General features: G+C 49.4%; 8 protein-coding genes across 8 annotated transcripts; 6 read left to right on the top strand and 2 right to left on the bottom strand.

Annotated features, from left to right (window-relative positions):
• Positions 1-213: 213 nt before the first annotated feature.
• N7508_003787 (protein-lysine N-methyltransferase) lies at positions 214-1,541 on the bottom strand (the record flags this gene model as incomplete). Its single annotated transcript, XM_058461853.1, has 4 exons — positions 214-332; positions 409-544; positions 597-1,166; positions 1,308-1,541. 4 exons carry the CDS (start codon positions 1,539-1,541, stop codon positions 214-216), a joined length of 1,059 nt encoding a protein of 352 aa, XP_058322430.1.
• Positions 1,542-1,797: 256 nt separating this feature from the next.
• On the top strand, positions 1,798-2,441 carry N7508_003786 (40S ribosomal protein eS24; the record flags this gene model as incomplete). The annotated part of the gene is made up of 3 exons (XM_058461852.1): positions 1,798-1,874; positions 2,050-2,297; positions 2,365-2,441. 3 exons carry the CDS (start codon positions 1,798-1,800, stop codon positions 2,439-2,441), a joined length of 402 nt encoding a protein of 133 aa, XP_058322429.1.
• A 1,840-nt stretch (positions 2,442-4,281) lies between these two features.
• N7508_003785 (uncharacterized protein) lies at positions 4,282-5,787 on the bottom strand (the record flags this gene model as incomplete). The annotated part of the gene is made up of 3 exons (XM_058461851.1): positions 4,282-5,436; positions 5,492-5,599; positions 5,647-5,787. The coding sequence occupies 3 exons, from the start codon at positions 5,785-5,787 to the stop codon at positions 4,282-4,284; spliced, it is 1,404 nt and encodes a 467-aa protein (XP_058322428.1).
• A 2,085-nt stretch (positions 5,788-7,872) lies between these two features.
• On the top strand, positions 7,873-9,410 carry N7508_003784 (PPIL4 family peptidylprolyl isomerase; the record flags this gene model as incomplete). Its single annotated transcript, XM_058461850.1, has 4 exons — positions 7,873-7,952; positions 8,013-8,713; positions 8,762-8,958; positions 9,015-9,410. 4 exons carry the CDS (start codon positions 7,873-7,875, stop codon positions 9,408-9,410), a joined length of 1,374 nt encoding a protein of 457 aa, XP_058322427.1.
• A 352-nt stretch (positions 9,411-9,762) lies between these two features.
• Positions 9,763-11,398, top strand: N7508_003783 (UDP-N-acetylglucosamine diphosphorylase; the record flags this gene model as incomplete). The annotated part of the gene is made up of 3 exons (XM_058461849.1): positions 9,763-10,488; positions 10,543-11,277; positions 11,327-11,398. 3 exons carry the CDS (start codon positions 9,763-9,765, stop codon positions 11,396-11,398), a joined length of 1,533 nt encoding a protein of 510 aa, XP_058322426.1.
• Positions 11,399-12,098: 700 nt separating this feature from the next.
• On the top strand, positions 12,099-13,115 carry gisB (putative zinc knuckle nucleic acid binding protein; the record flags this gene model as incomplete). The annotated part of the gene is made up of 6 exons (XM_058461848.1): positions 12,099-12,153; positions 12,203-12,238; positions 12,293-12,304; positions 12,358-12,399; positions 12,457-12,572; positions 12,624-13,115. The coding sequence occupies 6 exons, from the start codon at positions 12,099-12,101 to the stop codon at positions 13,113-13,115; spliced, it is 753 nt and encodes a 250-aa protein (XP_058322425.1).
• A 782-nt stretch (positions 13,116-13,897) lies between these two features.
• N7508_003781 (recombinase DMC1) lies at positions 13,898-15,354 on the top strand (the record flags this gene model as incomplete). The annotated part of the gene is made up of 7 exons (XM_058461847.1): positions 13,898-13,939; positions 14,001-14,093; positions 14,159-14,254; positions 14,320-14,423; positions 14,492-14,919; positions 14,990-15,238; positions 15,287-15,354. 7 exons carry the CDS (start codon positions 13,898-13,900, stop codon positions 15,352-15,354), a joined length of 1,080 nt encoding a protein of 359 aa, XP_058322424.1.
• A 255-nt stretch (positions 15,355-15,609) lies between these two features.
• N7508_003780 (putative ribosomal small subunit assembly protein) lies at positions 15,610-16,584 on the top strand (the record flags this gene model as incomplete). The annotated part of the gene is made up of 2 exons (XM_058461846.1): positions 15,610-16,521; positions 16,576-16,584. 2 exons carry the CDS (start codon positions 15,610-15,612, stop codon positions 16,582-16,584), a joined length of 921 nt encoding a protein of 306 aa, XP_058322423.1.
• Positions 16,585-17,364: the final 780 nt, after the last annotated feature.

Here is a 17,364-nt window from a genome sequence, read left to right as displayed (position 1 = left end):
TACAATGATCTAATGACTTGAACCGATTTGTGATAAGATTCAATATTATCGTTCATCTACGAGATGGGATACTTGGTAGTTGGTACACTTCTTCTATACTAAAGCAAAAATAACACAACTGCTATTTATGATCATTTACATGATATAATATTCTCTATTCATTTAATATTCGTTACCTCATGATATAACCTATAACAGATGGCAGGTGGCAGTTCATTTCCGCGAAATCCGATACGTCCGGATCGGAATGCTGGTCGAATGGAAGAAGCCTGTTTGGTCCTGTGACGGAGTCGACTCGAATGGAAGGGTTTCAACGGTAAAGTTGTTTGTTTCTGTGGAAGTCAGCGGGTTGCTCGCAGACAGACATAGTATGACCATCGCGCCAAATGAAGAAATCCGAAGACTTACCACATCCATTCAAAAACGTGCGGAAGGTATCCTCGTTGCGCAGTGTTGCCGCAATGATGAAATGCTCAATATTGTAATTCTCAAAGAGATCCTGCACAGTAGATAATAGCAGAGGGATAATATCGGTGTCATAGATCTAATCCAAAATTATCAGCATAAATCAAATCACCCCCCAGAGATAAACTCACCAAGTCAGCACCGAGCGCAACATCAAACTTAATACCCTGACCCCCATCATCCCCAGACTCAAGCCCAGCAAGATCCCCCGCCCTCTCAAGCGGAGTGCCCCACTCCCAAACGGCAGGGTAAATAGGAATGGACTTCCCAGTCTCGGAATCAAGGTTATGCGGAACACATTCACGCATATTATCAATAAGAGCAGGTTCCCGATCTGTGACAACAACACTGCGCACACCGAGGTAGCGCGCACAAACCAGAGATAGGAATCCCGTGCCAGCACCGAGTTCGATGACTCGCTTATTGCGCACGAGGGCCTCGCCGGTCTCAGAGGACAGGAATGATCCTAGATGCAGGGCTGCTTCCCAGGTGCGGAACCCGGTTGTTCCAGCTGAGAGGATTAGACCGCGAGATTCAGAGGTGATGACTGATCTGTCGGTCTTTGCAGCTGGCTCATTCGGCTCTGTTTCGGCGGGAGCTGTGTATTTGATGAAGGATAATTGCTGTGCCTGTTCGACGGCTGATTGTTTCGGCTGGGCGACCAGTTCGGTCCAGCATTCCATGAGATCATCATTAATCTCCTGTTTAGACAATATTAGATTTGATCTTGAAGAAGTGCGACCTCAATATAACAGTTTTGTATTGGAATGAAAGGTGATGTACATGAAGTGGAAGGGAAGTAGAAAAAGACAAAGAAGATCAATTGGTAATGGGGTGCATACATCCTCCTCGGGGTCAGCTATGGATTCTTCAATGTGCGAGAGAATCAGTTTTAGCACTCGGCTTCGGTAGTTGGCTGGTGGGATTGGAAAGACCGTAGTCTCGTTGAACATGCGCTCGTATATAGCAGCTTGAACATCTGGCTGGACAAGCACAGGACCCAATGGAAGGGCCAAGTGCTGCAAATCCACCAGCTGGAAATACTGCGCCGCTAATTTGCGAATTGAGTCGGTCATGATGGTAATTTGATATTGAAGAATATCAAGCGCACGATATCATTGGAGAATATGAGATGAGTCAGACATTAGATCAGCAAGGGCAATATCTGCTGACTCATTCTTTTTCTGCCTGAGGCTTGATTAGTCACGAAGCAGAGGCAACTTCCCCGATCGGGTTAGTGTCTACCCTAGCCGAGCCCACACCACACGAAAATTGAAAGTTCGACATCCTCAGTGACCCCGTCGACACTTCCTCCATCCAACACACACCAAAATGGCCGACGCTCCCGTTACTCTGCGGACTCGCAAGTTCATCCGCAACCCTCTGCTTGCCCGCAAGCAGATGGTCGTGTAAGAATCCCCTTCCTCCCCCCTTGATTTTGGATCTGTGTGGTGGAATCAACGAAAAAGGCGCGCGACATGGAAATACGACCACACAACACCAGACAGAAGAGAACATCGGAACACAGCACAATGCAATCATTCATCGAAGAAAACACCGGTCTGACATCTTTCGCGAATCTAGGGACGTCCTCCACCCCAACCGCCCTAACGTCTCCAAGGACGAGCTCCGCGAGAAGCTGGCCGACCTGTACAAGTCCAACAAGGACCAGGTCTCCGTGTTCGGTTTCCGCACGCAGTACGGTGGTGGCAAGTCCACCGGCTTCGCTCTGGTCTACGACTCCTCCGAGGCCCTGAAGAAGTTCGAGCCCCACTACCGTCTCGTCCGTGTCGGTGCCGCCGACAAGATCGAGAAGCCCTCCCGCCAGCAGCGTACGTCTATCTATTTTTTATTTTTATTGTCTATTGATCCCCGAATCACTACTAATACATCCCACAGGCAAGCAACGGAAGAACCGCTCCAAGAAGTTCCGTGGTATCGCCAAGGTCAAGGGCCCCAAGAAGAGCAAGGACTAAGCGCATCGCTTATCTCAACCACGAATCAACATGGACCGATAAAGGCGGCATGCGATGGGAAAAGATTAAGTGGGTGGTGTCTATGGCTCTGGAGTTTCCCACCTGGATTTGGATTCCTGAACACAGGTGTGGTCAGGTGTGTGGGGGGAGAGTGGTTTAAGTCTTCTCTTTTTCGGCGAACATCAGACTAAACCCCAAAATGATGCCCGTTTGAATGGTGAAGATTGCAGAAACTCTTTTTATTCCTGTGCTGTTGGAGCTGGTGATCCCCTGGAGAAAAAGCCTGGCGATCCCCCGGATAAAAAAGGGCGTCAGTGTTGTGGTTTCGTGTGTATGTTTTTTGGGGTCATCGGTTCTTTCCAAGGCAGCCAGGGTTATGAGAATCCGGGCTTCGACCCGGGATGAAATCACATTTACTTGTTCTTCAATCTGGTTGTCGTGTAGCGTAGTCGATGTCCCCACCAAGCGATCTTCCCCGTACAGTGGTCTAGATGTATATCCACCGTGGCTTGTCTGGTAAGTGGCTTGCCCTAAGTCGAAGGTAAAGTATGTCCAGCCAAAAGTCCGTACAACTCATCTCCCCATCTCATCGGCTAAAAAATGTACATCTGAACGACATCCCACCAAAGTCCTGATAGCTATTGGTCCTACGCATACGAATCCAAACCAACCCCGCAATGACATACATTGCATGGAGATAGACAGTATACTCAGTGAAGTCAACAGCCAAGAAACCAACATTTCAATCTAGTAAGGAAAGACATCAATAGTTCCTGGCCATGATCCTGTAAATGCAGGGTCTAAATTCCTAATCATGGTGTGGACAGGAAAAGCCTCTGGCTTCTAGACAGGGTTATGGGTGGATGTGCGCGTGTTGCCTTCGGCTCGAGCGGTTGTGTAATGGCGGCCGACATGGTACACAGGCTGCGTTTTCTCTTTCTTTTCTTCTCATATTTTTAGCTATTATCCTCTGTTGGTAGCTCGCTCAAGAAATAATTGTGTATCACCTCTTTACCCAGACATGATTGGACTTGACTTCCTCCAGTTTCATATACCACGTCGAGTTGTATCATAGTGGTTGCCTTTCTGATTATGAGGTAGACAGGAGAATATATTTTGATTTTATCGTTATTAGTCACTATGTTAGAATCGAATTGAGGCAAATCAAGCGGTTGTAGGTAAATATTAGAATGAAAAATCAAATTAAAGCCACCTCTGCTCCTTGCACGCAATTAAGCTAGAAAGCATAACTGGAATGAACTTAAGAGTCACGCAGCCTCATTATTCGGACACAAAAGTCAGGTTTCAGTCAGATCCAGGGGGGAAGAATATAAGTAATAGAATAATAGAAATAGAGATCTTCCGCCGAATAAACAAGAAAAAAACAAAAGCACATAATAGAGTCCACCACGCAAAACAGAATGGGGGTTTTTTTGGATATGCCATTGCACTGGTCCTGTCTGCAGCAGACCTGAGTGCTCAACCTGGCTGACAAGAAGATTCCAAAAAAGGACAAGAAAGAAAGAAACAAAACAAGATCATTCTAACAAGACATGGAGCGACAGAAACGACATATAGAAAAACACATTACAGTGAGCAAGGCAGAAGTAAGGGCCATGTGGGTATCTCTTTCGTGTATCTTGGGGCAAAGAAAGAAAAGACCAACCAAGAGAGGACCAACCAAGAAGGAAGAAGCAACAAAGAACACAAAAGCAGGGTAAAATAAAGCAAAACAAGACAAAGACATTGTGAACACCAACCAATCCACGCTGAATCCAAATATCCAGCAAAGACATGCATATTCCCAAGAGACAGACACAAAGAACAGACGACGAAGACCCTAATAAGCATCCCGATACCCCAAAGGCGAAATTGGATGCCGAGTCACACTCTCAATACGCCCATACTCAGGGAACGGATCAGCCAAAAGATCAAACGGCAAAGCCAGATGATACTCCGGATGCCGAACACGACTATAAGGCAAGCCATTCATAAGTGTCGGCGCCGAACAGCGAGTTTCATCGGCACCCGCGGAACCACGAGCCTTACTCCTCTCACCACTACTATACCCATAAGAATAGGGAGAACAGTCAGACATCAGGGCATTCAGACGAGAATTGGATCTCTTGTCTCGGGAGAAGGTGTTGTTGCATACTAGACGGTTGTCGCCGTTGCGGTACTCGTCTATCGTGTCGAGGCCTGGGTAAAGGGTGTGGTTACCGGCCACGGATGAGGGGATGGATGATGCAGCTGGTGGAAGGGGTGGTGTTGTATCCTCCGTCGTGGCCATGGGCATATATTCGAATGTCAAGGCTGGTGATGGGGTTCCGGTTTCTGGGGTGGTTCTGACGGGTGGGCTTGTGTAGCCGTTGCTGGGGACGGTTGGCACGGCCATGCCTCTTGCGTGCGAGTTCCAGAATGGATTCTTTGGGTCTGCGGCTAGGGTCATGCCTGATAGTTCTTCGGGGAGGGGGCACATTGTTGTGACGGGGGCTTGGGGCTGGGATTGGGGCTGGCTTTGGCAGGTTGGGGGTGTGGGAAGCGTACGTTCTACCTCTGAGAAGGAGTTGTTCACGCCTGGTGACTGGTTCATGTCGGATGACAATCCTGGGGGGTGGGAGAAGCCGTAGGCTGTTTGGGCTTGAGATAAGCTGGCTGCTCCTTGAAAGTAGTCGCCGTTGGATTGTCGGCTGTTTAGCACTGGGTCGCAGGCTTGCGTTCCCCATGTGCTGTAGTCAACCATCGTGCCCTCACGGGTACTTGGGACCATGTACCCTGGTGAGGTCTGGGCATAATAGTTGGATTGTTCGTCATACTGGACGGAGCCGTCCATGGAAATCTCATACTCTCCGTAGGGATTGCGGGATTGAGAGTCCATAGAGATGAGAGTTTGTCTTCTAGGAGCTTGGCTTGGGTATACTCCATAGCGAGCAGAAGATGTTGGAGGGAGACCTGCTAGACGCTTCTTGATCTCTTCTGGAGTGTCGGAGTGAACCTGGAAGCGAGGATAGTCAGTTGTCTTCTCATCTGTTTGCACAGCGGCGACTTACTCGCATGTACTGGCATTCAGTTGAGCCAACACTACGGCAGCTTGAGCAAGCCAAACCATTGTTGAGGTCGCCGTTGCACTTTATCTTTCTTTTCCGGCATCGTGTACACTGAATAGTTTTAGAAACCGGGCAGTTTGGTAGATGATCAGACTCACCGCAACCAGGGCTCGCTTTCTCTGCTTTCGAGGCTTCTCTTCTCGCTCAACATTGCGTTCTTGTTCGATAACGCGCGATCGAGAATCAGAGAGGCTGTTACTCCGGGCTTCTAGCCCTCGATTCTCATATGAATGAACCATTGCTAAACTGTTAGCAAAGAAGAAAGAGAGTCTAGTTTCACTCACAGAAATGTTCACCGGTAAGTAGGCTAAATATGAGAAAAAGGGAGAAAGTGAAAGATGTCTCTGGGAGGCAGGGCTCGATTTAAGCCATGTTCTGGTAACAATCGGTGTGATTGCCCTAACCACTTCCCCCTGTTTGTTTTATTGATATTTCTGTTCTGTCGTTCTCCTACACAGCTGGTGGGCAGCCCAAAAGTACCTTATTTCTTATCAATTTACTCTCCATTTCCTGCTTCTCGTTTCTTTTCTTTTCCAAGGGGGAATTATATGCAAAGTTCCGCGTCCAATCCAGATTCCCCTGTGCCCCAGAGATAGCATGAAAGACCAGCAGGACTGCCCCCGGCGTTTTAAAGACTCTGGTTTCACAAGGTAACGTCACACATGACCTGATGGAGAACAGGAGAGTGCTCCGGTAGGCAGTGTTTCAGCCGGTTTGGGGCCTTTTCTCTGCTGCCAGGACTGCCAGAACCTGCCCAAGGTGGAAAAGACTCCCAGAAATGGGGATTACTGTGCTTTGATGCACCACCGGAACATCTCCATCTTTCCCCGTATACTGTAGAATGGAAGAAACGGGCAACTGCCGGCCAACTGTTTGCAGAGAGTATCCTGATGCCGATCCGGGGGAGAATGTCCGGCGTCCGGTGAAGATCTGAAATGTTTGCTCGATAGTCCAACCGATTTGTGTGGCTGCAGCTTCTGCATCAAACACTCCGAACTCGTTGAGACGTTAAGCCATTGTCGAGGTTTGGAACGACTTTTATGGCAATGTGTTGGATGTCTGGCAAACGCACGGGGTCTCAAAGAAAGAGAACGAGAGAAAAAAAAAAAAAAAGCAAAAGCTGTCTCAGGCAAATGTCTTAGTAGGAAGAAACAAAAAAAATATAACATTTTATGACACCTGTCACTTCACAAGCGCGAGAGATTTCCCCAAGCCAAGCGCGCTCCAGGAAACAAAGTGGCAAGGATCCACGATCTAAAAGTCTGATCGGCGACATGGATGTTGTCGATCAGGCTCGTTTTTTTGCGCTTCGGCAGCTAGATTAAAATTGTAACAGGGAAAAAAAAAGCAATTTAGCCCAGAAAATGGGAGACAAAGAAAAGAAAAACCCATGTATGTGATGGGTCTACTTAGCTTGGCATCACCCATATCTCGATCAATAGGGGGAGAACCTTGCACGAGATTCTGGGATACTTAGAGGGTGGGGTTTTTTTGCGTTACAATATACAAAAAGGTGCCCTAGAAAGAAAGAAAGATAGAGAGAGATGAGATAGACAAGAGGGCCAGATCAACAGGTTTCAAATACAAAACCTGGGCCCTGGGAGCTATTCTCGGAGCTCCAAGGTTTGACAATGCACGAAATTCGGGGAAGGGGGTAGCTTGAAGAGACAAAAGAGGCTTCAGATGACTCGCCAGGAACACATCTTGGGATTGAGACCGGGTTCTGACTGGAATGACCAGATCGAAGAGGCTGGCTGATTGATCTCCCACGTGTGTGGCTCTATCCAGGAGATGTTGGATGCAGGAGGTCGCCCGTTGCTCCCCAACTTTTCTGCTGTGGAACAAATCAGGGGGTAGAGAGAGGGAAGAGAGAGCCATGATCTTTACCCAGGTGGGAAGAACGAGAAGGCGGAACTGGAGCTGTCACTGTTGACGAGCATGTCTAGAACAGGAATCTCTTGGTCTTTTGGCTTGGCCTGCTGCTGCATGAGGGATATAAGCCAGCAAACAGCTCCCAGATTCAGAGTAATAAGAATCTGCATGACAATCTAGAAAGAGGTTAGCCGCCAACGGGGACACTCGGAAGATATGCTCGAATGACATGCACCGTTGCACAAGGCACCCGGGTGGACCATCCGGAGCTTCTCGACGGATAGCCATTTATTTTGATTTTTCAAAAGCAGTGGTGAGAGAGAAAAGGTGAATAAGTAGAAATGGAAGTGAAGGGAAGTTGATACATAGAGGCTTTGTCTTGGCACTGTATCATTGGTCCAAGCTCGGTCCCTTCAATCTTGGACTTTCAACCTTTACCAGTCGAGCCAAGTATGAGTGCGCTTTTGGAAACTTCACTAGGCGACATTGTGATCGACCTGCTGGTCGACGAGTCGCCCAAGGCTTGTGAGAAGTAAGTGGTTTCTTTCCCCGGTCTGGCGCGTGAACAGAAACTAAAGTTGTTTGTCTGTAGCTTCCTGAAGCTGTGCAAGCTCAAGTACTACAATTTCTCGCCTGTCCACAGCGTCCAAAAGAACTTTACCTTCCAAACTGGAGATCCGCTTGGCCCTGATGCCCCCGAGAGTGATGGAGGGTCTTCGATCTGGGGTCTGCTGGACGGACCGTCGAAGCGCACTTTTCCGATCGAGGTACCGCGCAAACTGAAGCACACCGAGCGGGGCACTGTGAGCATGGCGACAGTCCCCGCGACAAATGACCCTGATCAACGACTGGCGGCAAGTCAATTTATCATCACACTGGGAGATAATCTGGATTACTTGGATGGGAAGGCAGCGATCTTCGGCAAGGTCGTCGAGGGCTTCGATATCCTAGAGAAGATCAATGACTCTTTTATCGACGACAGAGGTCGACCACTGAAAGACATTCGCATTCGTCACACCACAGTCTTGGATGATCCCTTTGACGACCCGCCCAAGTTGGTCGAGCCACCTGAGAGCCCAGTACCCTCTAAAGCACAACTGGCCACTGTTCGAATCGCAGACGATGAGGATCTGGATGATGATATGGATGAAGATGCGATGGAGAAGCTGCGTCGTGAGCGCGAGGCTCGCGCGCAGGCATTGACCTTGGAGATGGTGGGAGATCTACCTTTCGCCGATGTCAAACCGCCCGAGAACATTCTCTTCGTCTGCAAGCTCAATCCAGTCACACAAGGTTTGTCGCGCTATTATACGGCTGAGTAAATTGCTAATGATGATGCAGATGAGGACCTGAACCTAATTTTCAGTCGCTTCGGAACGATCTTGTCTTGCGAAGTTATTCGAGACAAGCGTACCGGCGACAGTCTACAATATGCCTTTATTGAATTTGAGGATCAAAAGGACTGTGAACAGGCCTATTTCAAAATGCAGGGTGTCCTAATTGATGATCACCGAATCCACGTTGATTTCTCACAGAGTGTAAGTTTCTTCAAGTCACCCGTTCTGAAAACAACAACCACGCTAATGCATCGCAGGTGTCCAAGTTATCCGAGAGCTGGCGCAACGCCACTGTCACCAAACGCCGACAGAGAGGAGGATTTGGAGGTGTGGCAGATCTTGAGGCGAAACGTCAATACCGAGAGTTTGACGATGTCCCTCGCGATGAGGATGATGCGCGATACAGGATGGTCTTTGACAAGCGCAACAAGGCCAATTCTCCTGATGCTCCCCAGGGTACCAACCCTATCCCTCGCGATTCCCGCCGAGACCGAGGTAGTCGCAGCCCTCGTGGACGAGATCGAGATCAAGATCGATACCGTCGTCGATCGTACAGTCGCAGTCCTCGGCGGGACAGAGACAGAGACTCGCGGAAGAACCGAGACCGAGAACGGGGTCGTTACGATGATCGCGATCGTCGACGACGAAACTAGAAACCTATGTCTATGTAAAATGTAATGCAGCTCGGCTGAATGTATGACTTGCCCCTATGTACTCCGTACTCCATAAACTCGGGCCCCGCTCATAGTGGGTAGGTCTCACTCGGCACTCGCTAGGTCCTTTCGTGTCCTTGGTCCTCGCTATTATTCGCCTTTGCAGATCCCTAAAAATAACCTGGAACCCACGGGGGCTGCGTTACATATTGAGTGTGTAGTCCGTAGTTACGGTGAGAGAGTACATAATCAGAGCTTCCACCCCGCAGCTTTATTTACTTTTCTCCTTCGCCACTTTTCCCCTCCCTTTTTCTCCTCTCCTACCTTCTCTTCTCTTAAACAATCACACATCATGGCCGGCGTTATTAAAGATGCCGTCTCCAATGTGCTTGGAAAAATCCAGGGCACTACAGCAGAGACTCCCCGCGAACCCTCGCCCGAGGAGTTCCAAGCCCTCCAAAAGAAGTATACCGACGCCGGACAAGGGCATGTTTTCGCTTTTGTCGACGAATTGAGCACAGTCGAGAAGGCCCAGCTGTTCCACCAGCTGTCCAATTTTGACCCCACCCGGATCAATGAGTTGGCCGACAAGGCTCTGAACCCCCCCATGGCCGAGCAGGCCGCCGTCACACTCGAGCCCCTGCCCGACGTAGCCACGGCCTCCATTCTCGACTCCAATCCCTCAGATCTCCAGAAGTGGTACGATGCAGGCCTGAAGGAGGTCGCGGAGAACAAGGTGGCGGTTGTGTTGATGGCCGGTGGACAGGGCACCCGGCTCGGCAGCTCCGCCCCCAAGGGCTGCTTCGACATTGGTCTCTTGAGCGAGAAATCGCTTTTCCAGCTGCAGGCTCAGCGCATTGCTAAGCTCCAGGAGCTGGCTCAAAAGGCCAATGGCGGTGCCGAAGTTGTTATTCCCTGGTACGTAATGACCAGCGGACCTACTCGCAAGCCTACCGAGGATTTCTTCGCCCAGAACAACTACTTTGGCCTTAAGGAGAGCAACATTATGATCTTCGAGCAGGGTGTTCTGCCTTGTATCTCCAACGAGGGTAAGATCATGCTCGAGAGCAAGGGCAAGGTATGTGCAACCCAGCGTTAGAGTTTGTAGAGTTATTTTCTAACATTTACATAGGTTGCCGTTGCTCCCGATGGAAACGGTGGTATCTACCAGGCCCTCGTGGTCTCCGGTGTGCGTGAGGACATGCGCCGCCGTGGCATCAAGCACATCCACGCTTACTGCGTCGACAACTGCCTTGTCAAGGTCGCCGACCCGGTCTTCATTGGTTTCTCTGCAGAGAAGGACGTCGACATTGCCACCAAGGTGGTGCGCAAGCGTAACGCTACCGAGTCTGTCGGCCTCATCTTGCTGAAGAACGGCAAGCCCGATGTTGTCGAGTACTCCGAGATCGACCAGGAGACCGCCGAGGCCAAGGACCCCAAGCAGCCCGACGTGCTCAAGTACCGTGCTGCCAACATTGTCAACCACTACTACTCATTCCGCTTCCTCGAGTCTATCGAGAACTGGGCACACCAGCTCCCCCACCACGTTGCCCGCAAGAAGATTGGCTGCGTTGATCCCGAAACTGGTGACGCTGTCAAGCCTGAGAAGCCCAACGGTGTTAAGCTCGAGCAGTTCGTCTTTGACGTGTTCCCCATGACACCATTGAACAAGTTCGCTAGCATTGAGGTGCGCCGGGAGGATGAGTTCTCACCATTGAAGAACGCCCGTGGTACCGGTCAGGACGACGCGGATACCAGCCGTGCCGACATCATGGCCCAGGGTCAGCGATGGGTTGAGGCTGCCGGTGGAGTTGTCATTACCGAGGGAGAGGCTGTTGGTGTTGAAGTCTCCCCTCTGATTAGCTACGTATGTTCCCCTTTCTCATATCTTTTGAATGTTCTCTAACATATAACAGGGCGGTGAAAACCTGGAATTCCTCAAGGGCCGTGAGATCAAGGCCCCTGCCATCCTGGAAAAAGAAGAGTAAATTAGATAAACGGATCCCTCGGATCTGACGAAGAAATGAATTGCATTGTCATTTAAGGGATACAGAATGTAGGGGTGGAATGAAGTATAGATGTAAATAAACGTGAATCGACCTTACGCAATACGGAAAAGCCCGGGAGCTAAAGCGTTTGACAAGTTTGCATGACCTTTTCCACTTTTTCTCTCTTTCTTCCTTTGTGTGTTCTGATATTGAGATTTATATTGATATAACTTGGAGAAGTTTGGGTGAGAGTGTGAGTTGTGCAGTTTTGAGGTCTTTACATTTGTGTGTTCCACTTTTTTTCTTCGCGATTTTCGGAGTCGACGAACGTGTTTCCCTCCAAGGTTTCCAAAAAGCTGACAAGGTCCTAATAGAAAGTACACGCTCAGAGTCTTTTCCACGGTGGGTTTTGATCCTTCGAGTTTGCGTTGCGCCGTTTTGACCCCCGCCGATCTACGTCTTCCCCTCTTTCGGTCTGATTTTTGGGCGCAAAAGCGCTACGTGATATACAATGCTGCGGGCAGGGCTCGGATTGCGGTGTTTGAGCATGTCGTTACTCGAAACAAGAGAGGGAATCATGATCTTTACTGCGCCCATTATTTGACAGATCCGTGGAGGGCAAGACGCTTATCGGAGCTATGCGGCTATATCTCGACAGTGGGCTGATGATGAATAGAAACAGAAGACACCCTACTACAACATGATGCTCTCTCGTCGCGCGTGCTACAAGTGTGGCACTATTGGCCACTATGCCGGTTAGTAAGGAGTATGCTAGTGGTGTGGACTATACTAACCCCTCGGTAGAGGTCTGTACTTCCACTGAGCGTCTCTGCTACAACTGTACGTGCCCTGGTCTCCTTTATGACACGATTACAGGCTAATTTGATTCTATAGGCAAGCAGCCCGGTATGTCGGAATTTGAAATTTACTCCCGCAACAGCTCCTAATCGTTCATGTAGGCCACGAGTCCAGCGCCTGCCCTCTTCCTCGTACCACCGAGAGTAAGCTACACCTCGAATCTATGCTTGTTGGGAATACCGAGGCTAATATATATCCAGCCAAGCAGTGCTACAACTGCCAGGGCCTTGGTCACGTCCAGGCTGACTGCCCCACTCTCCGTCTGAACGGCGCCAACGGCCGCTGCTACAACTGCGGCCAGCCCGGCCACCTTGCTGTAAGCCCTCCATTCCGCATACCGACCTTCGAGTGTGACTGACCAACCCAGCGCAACTGCCCTACCCCCGCGGCTGCTGCTGCCGGTGCCGGTGCCAACGCAGGCCCTACCGGAGTCCCTACTGGTCCCGCTGGCCGTGGCGCCGGTGGCCCTCGTGGTGGTTTCCGTGGTGGCTTCGGTGGCTACCCTCGCACCGCTACCTGCTACAAGTGCGGTGGCCCCAACCACTTCGCTCGTGACTGCCAGGCTCAGGCTATGAAGTGCTACGCCTGCGGCAAGCTCGGCCACATCTCACGTGACTGCACCGCTCCCAACGGTGGCCCTCTCAGCTCCACCGGCAAGGTCTGCTACAAGTGCTCTCAGGCTGGTCATATTTCCCGCGACTGCCCTCTTAACGAGGGTGCCGCTAAGCCTGCTGCTGCTGAGGCTTCCCCTGATGCCGTTGCCGCTGTTGCCCCTGTTGCGGCTCCCGTTGCTGCTGCTGAGCCTGCTGCTGAGCCTGCCCCTGTTGCGGCTCCCGCTGCTACCACCACTGTCGCATAAGTTGGTTGACAGTGCTTCTCTCCACCGCGCATTCTTCCTCTTGGAGGAATTTCTAGTTACCTTTTCTTCCTCGGTTCTGTATTACGGTCATTTTCCCTGACCCACGTTCGTTTCTCTCCTCCATTTTCTTCCTTTGCATATATTGAAACCCGCCTCCTTCGGTTGGGTCTGGTGTCTCGGCAAAAACCAGCTATTGAATTTCTTCTTTTTTTGTCAACTTGGAACTTGCGCTTGTTTCCTTATGATTTCTTTGTGTTTTTTTACTTATTTTTTACCCCCTATCATGTATACGACGAACAAACAGAAAAGTTATTTCCTGTTTTTGTTTACGAAGTCCCTTCTGACTTGACTTCGCTCTCAAGTCTTACGATTGGCGTCCTATTGTTCTCTTACGGATTATCTTTCTCGATTGGTTCAATTCGATCGACTCTTGGTTGCGGTTTTCCTGGACGAGGCCAAGGAGAGGAGAGATGAAGAAGTATGGCAATGACAGAGAGGATGAGGATGATGGAGATCTGTGAAGCTGAGAGGAAAGCTTGGACTCGGGGAAACGTTGTGGAAGAAAGGCCCTTCTTGGGAAGAGTCCTCGGTGCAGAGAACATTTCAAGAGTCAAAAAAGAATCATTTCAATTACTTTCTATTGTAACTGTATTGTGAAGAGGAGAGATGGTAGTTGTGAACCCGTGACTCGTGCACAGTCTCCAGCTCTCCGGCTCCCCCCCCTTCCATCCCCATCAACTCAATCCATTACTCTTGATCATTGATCATTGGATCTGATCAAGATGCCGGGCTCAGTGGCAAGCGATGAATTTGAGGATGATGAGGTACATCCCAGTCCCAACTCCACGCACACCTTATCTAACCAACCTTATTACCATATCACAGCTCTTTATCGTGGACATCGACACAATCCAATCTCATGGAATTGGCGCAGCCGACATCACTAAGCTGAAAGCCAGTGGCTTCTACACTGTTGCTGTTAGTTCCTGTCCATGCCACTTGCATGGTCCAATGCCTTCCATCCAACTAACTATATCATCCAGTCCGTCCATGGCGCCACGCGCAAGACACTCCTCAAGATCAAAGGATTCAGCGAGGTCAAGGTTGAGAAAGTCAAGGAGGCCATTCAGAAGTGTCTGGTATGCTATCCACTGCTCCCAGTATAATAAAGTCTTCGGAACGAACCCTAACCAGACTTCTACAGCCTTCTGCATCTGGATTCATCACTGCCATGGAACTGCACCACCAACGCAAAAGAGTCGTCCGTATCTCGACAGGCAGTAAACAATTCGACTCCATCCTCGGCGGGTAAGTACTACCTTCACCCCATCCATCTACCATCCTCGTCACAGGTACAGATCCTAACAAACCCAAAGCGGCTTCCAAAGTATGAGCATAAGCGAAGTCTTCGGCGAATTTCGCTGTGGCAAAACCCAACTCTCACACACAATGTCAGTAATCGCCCAACTACCCACCGAACTAGGCGGTGCAAATGGCAAAGTCGCCTACATCGACACAGAGGGTACATTCCGCCCAGAGCGCATCGCCCAGATTGCAGAGCGGTACGGTGTCGATCCAGAAGCTACGCAAGAGAACATTGCCTATGCCCGTGCGCTGAATAGCGAGCATCAGCTTGAGCTTTTGAACACGCTTAGTCGTGAGTTTGCTGGTGGGGCTTTTCGCTTGCTTGTCATTGATAGCATTATGAATTGCTTTCGGGTTGATTATTGTGGGCGTGGAGAGTTGGCGGATCGGCAGCAGAAGTTGAATCAGTTCTTGATGAAGCTGGCTCATATGGCTGAAGGTTTGTTTTGTTTTATTCCTTTGAGTGGTATTTTCTTGTGGAGAAAAGTGCTAACTTGGTTTCATTGCAGAGTTCAACGTCTGTGTCTTGATGGTGAGTATCATTATCCCCGTTCATGCTTTGCATGCTGTGGGCCTGGCTTATAATGCTTGTCAGACAAACCAAGTCCAGAGTGACCCTGGCGCTAGTTCTCTCTTTGCCGGTGCTGATGGCCGCAAGCCTGTCGGTGGACATGTTCTTGCTCATGCTTCTACTACTCGTGTGCTTCTTCGGAAGGGTCGTGGAGAGGAGCGAGTTGCGAAGATCCAGGATTCCCCTGGTACGTTTCTTGGTCCTTGAGACTATGGATTTGACTAACTTTTGATAGACTGCCCTGAGCGCGAAGCAATCTATATCATTACCAATGGCGGTATCAATGACCCTGACAAGGTTTGAGGTGGTCTTAACGATGTGAAGCGTGATATGAGTTGTCTGAGATGATAATTTTCGAGATATACCCAGCATGATGCTAAAGGATTATACATTAGTCAGTTATACCATAAATCATATTGTTAAGATCAAGTCGTGACAGCCCTAATATAAAGTTCACCGCTTTTGGCGCCGCTCTGGCGACGCGGCAAAATTCTGCAAAACTGCAAAAAAAGTTCCGCCCAACCAACGCAACAATCCAACAACCAGCCTCTCATCAAAATGAAGGGCGCATCTGTGCAAGTGGAAGGGTATATTACTCTGCCTGTGCAGCTCCCCAGTACACCAACATTCCTCAAGCCCGCAACACACTACCTCTACATCCGCCCTCATGAACCCCGAATCCCAGACCCAGATTCGGCCCGCTCCCTCTTCATCGTCAACGTCCCAATCGACACAACAGAAGCGCACATCCGCCACCTCTTCGGCACCCAACTCTCAGCCGGCCGCGTCGAGCAAGTCCAATTCGAGGATGTGCCAACAAAGAAACGCACAGCAGCCGCAGACACAGACACAAACTCCAACAAAAAGAAACGCAAGCGCGTAACAGCAGACGACTACCAAATCTACCTAGATGACATCAATCTCCCCTCAACTTGGGACCGCAAGCTCCAAAAGAGCGGCGCCCACGCAATCATCATCTTCGCCGATAAACCCAGCATGGAAACCAGCCTGAAAGCCGCCACCAAGGCCGCCAAGCGCGGCACCACCATCGTATGGGGCAAGGACTTACCAGCCGAGCGCATCCCCGCCCTCGGTTTGAACCGATACGTTGCGCACGAGCGCCTCCAGTACCCAGACCGAGGTGCGCTCCTCCGTTCCGTGAACGAGTTCATGACTACGTTCGCGGCGGTGGCTGAAGCACGCAAGCGCGAGGAGAGCAAGCGGTTGGCGGAGCCAGACGAGGATGGATTCATTACTGTATCGCATGGTCCTAAGTTGAATTCTGTTGCACGGGAGGATGAGATGAAGGAGCTTGTTGATCGGCAGAAGAAGAAGCAGGAGGGTCTGGAGGACTTTTATCGATTCCAGTCTCGGGAGAAGAGGAAGGAGAGGCAGAATGCTTTGCTTAAGCGCTTTGATGAGGATAAGAAGAAGTTGCACGATCTTAAAATGCGGAGGGGCAAGATTAGGGTGAGTTTGAGTCTTTTCTTTAAACTTGGGTTTGGGATGCTAACTTTGATGTAGCCTGAGTGATCTTGTGTGCATGATAGCATGGCGTTTTGGGAGTCTTTCGTGGACAGGATAAAAGTTTCGAGGTTTCCTGATGTACATGTGAGTCACTTGTTTCTTTGGTCTCTTGGAATTTTGAGATTTCGCTCTAAGGATGAGTACGCTGGGGCCATATTAGCAAAACGCGCTTCGTTCGCTGTTATGCTGTGACTTCAAAAACCAGCATATCAACAATCTTCTCACCTTCTGATATGGAGCTTTTATCTTGTCATCCTTGCTTTTGCTTCTTGCTGTTGCATTTGCTAATATTCGAAATAGGTGGGTTAGATGAATGTATACATATCTCAATAACAATCACATTATCTATGAATTTTGATCATCATATTTTATTAGCTCTCATTCAGGTCTTGTAAATATTTCGGCTATGTGACACTAATCGATTTCCTCTCTTTATTGCCGCGATTAAGTATGTCCCTATCTTTTATGATTTCTTTCGGCGGTGTAACGTTATATATATATATATATCAGCACTTTTTGTAGCCACGGTCAGCCCTTGTTGATCAGTAGTGGTCTTGACTCTGATTTAGTACATGTATCTTAACTTGAAAGACTATCAATACTAACAATTGATTTATTCCAGGCCGTTATTTGAATAGGTAAGTGAAACACCAAGTGAAGCCATAAAAAGCTAAAGGTAGGTCATATATCCCGCACAGACCAAGGCTCGGCATGACATCCCACCTCTGATCTGAGTATAAGATCTGACCTATACATGCACAGCTGTATACTTCATGTGAGATCACT

The sequence above is a fragment of the Penicillium antarcticum genome (genome assembly GCF_028974205.1).
Source record: "Penicillium antarcticum strain IBT 31339 chromosome Unknown utg000003l_segment0_segment0, whole genome shotgun sequence".
In the NCBI taxonomy this organism is placed as follows: Eukaryota; Fungi; Ascomycota; class Eurotiomycetes; order Eurotiales; family Aspergillaceae; genus Penicillium; species Penicillium antarcticum.
This window is presented reverse-complemented; position numbering and strand designations above follow the sequence as displayed.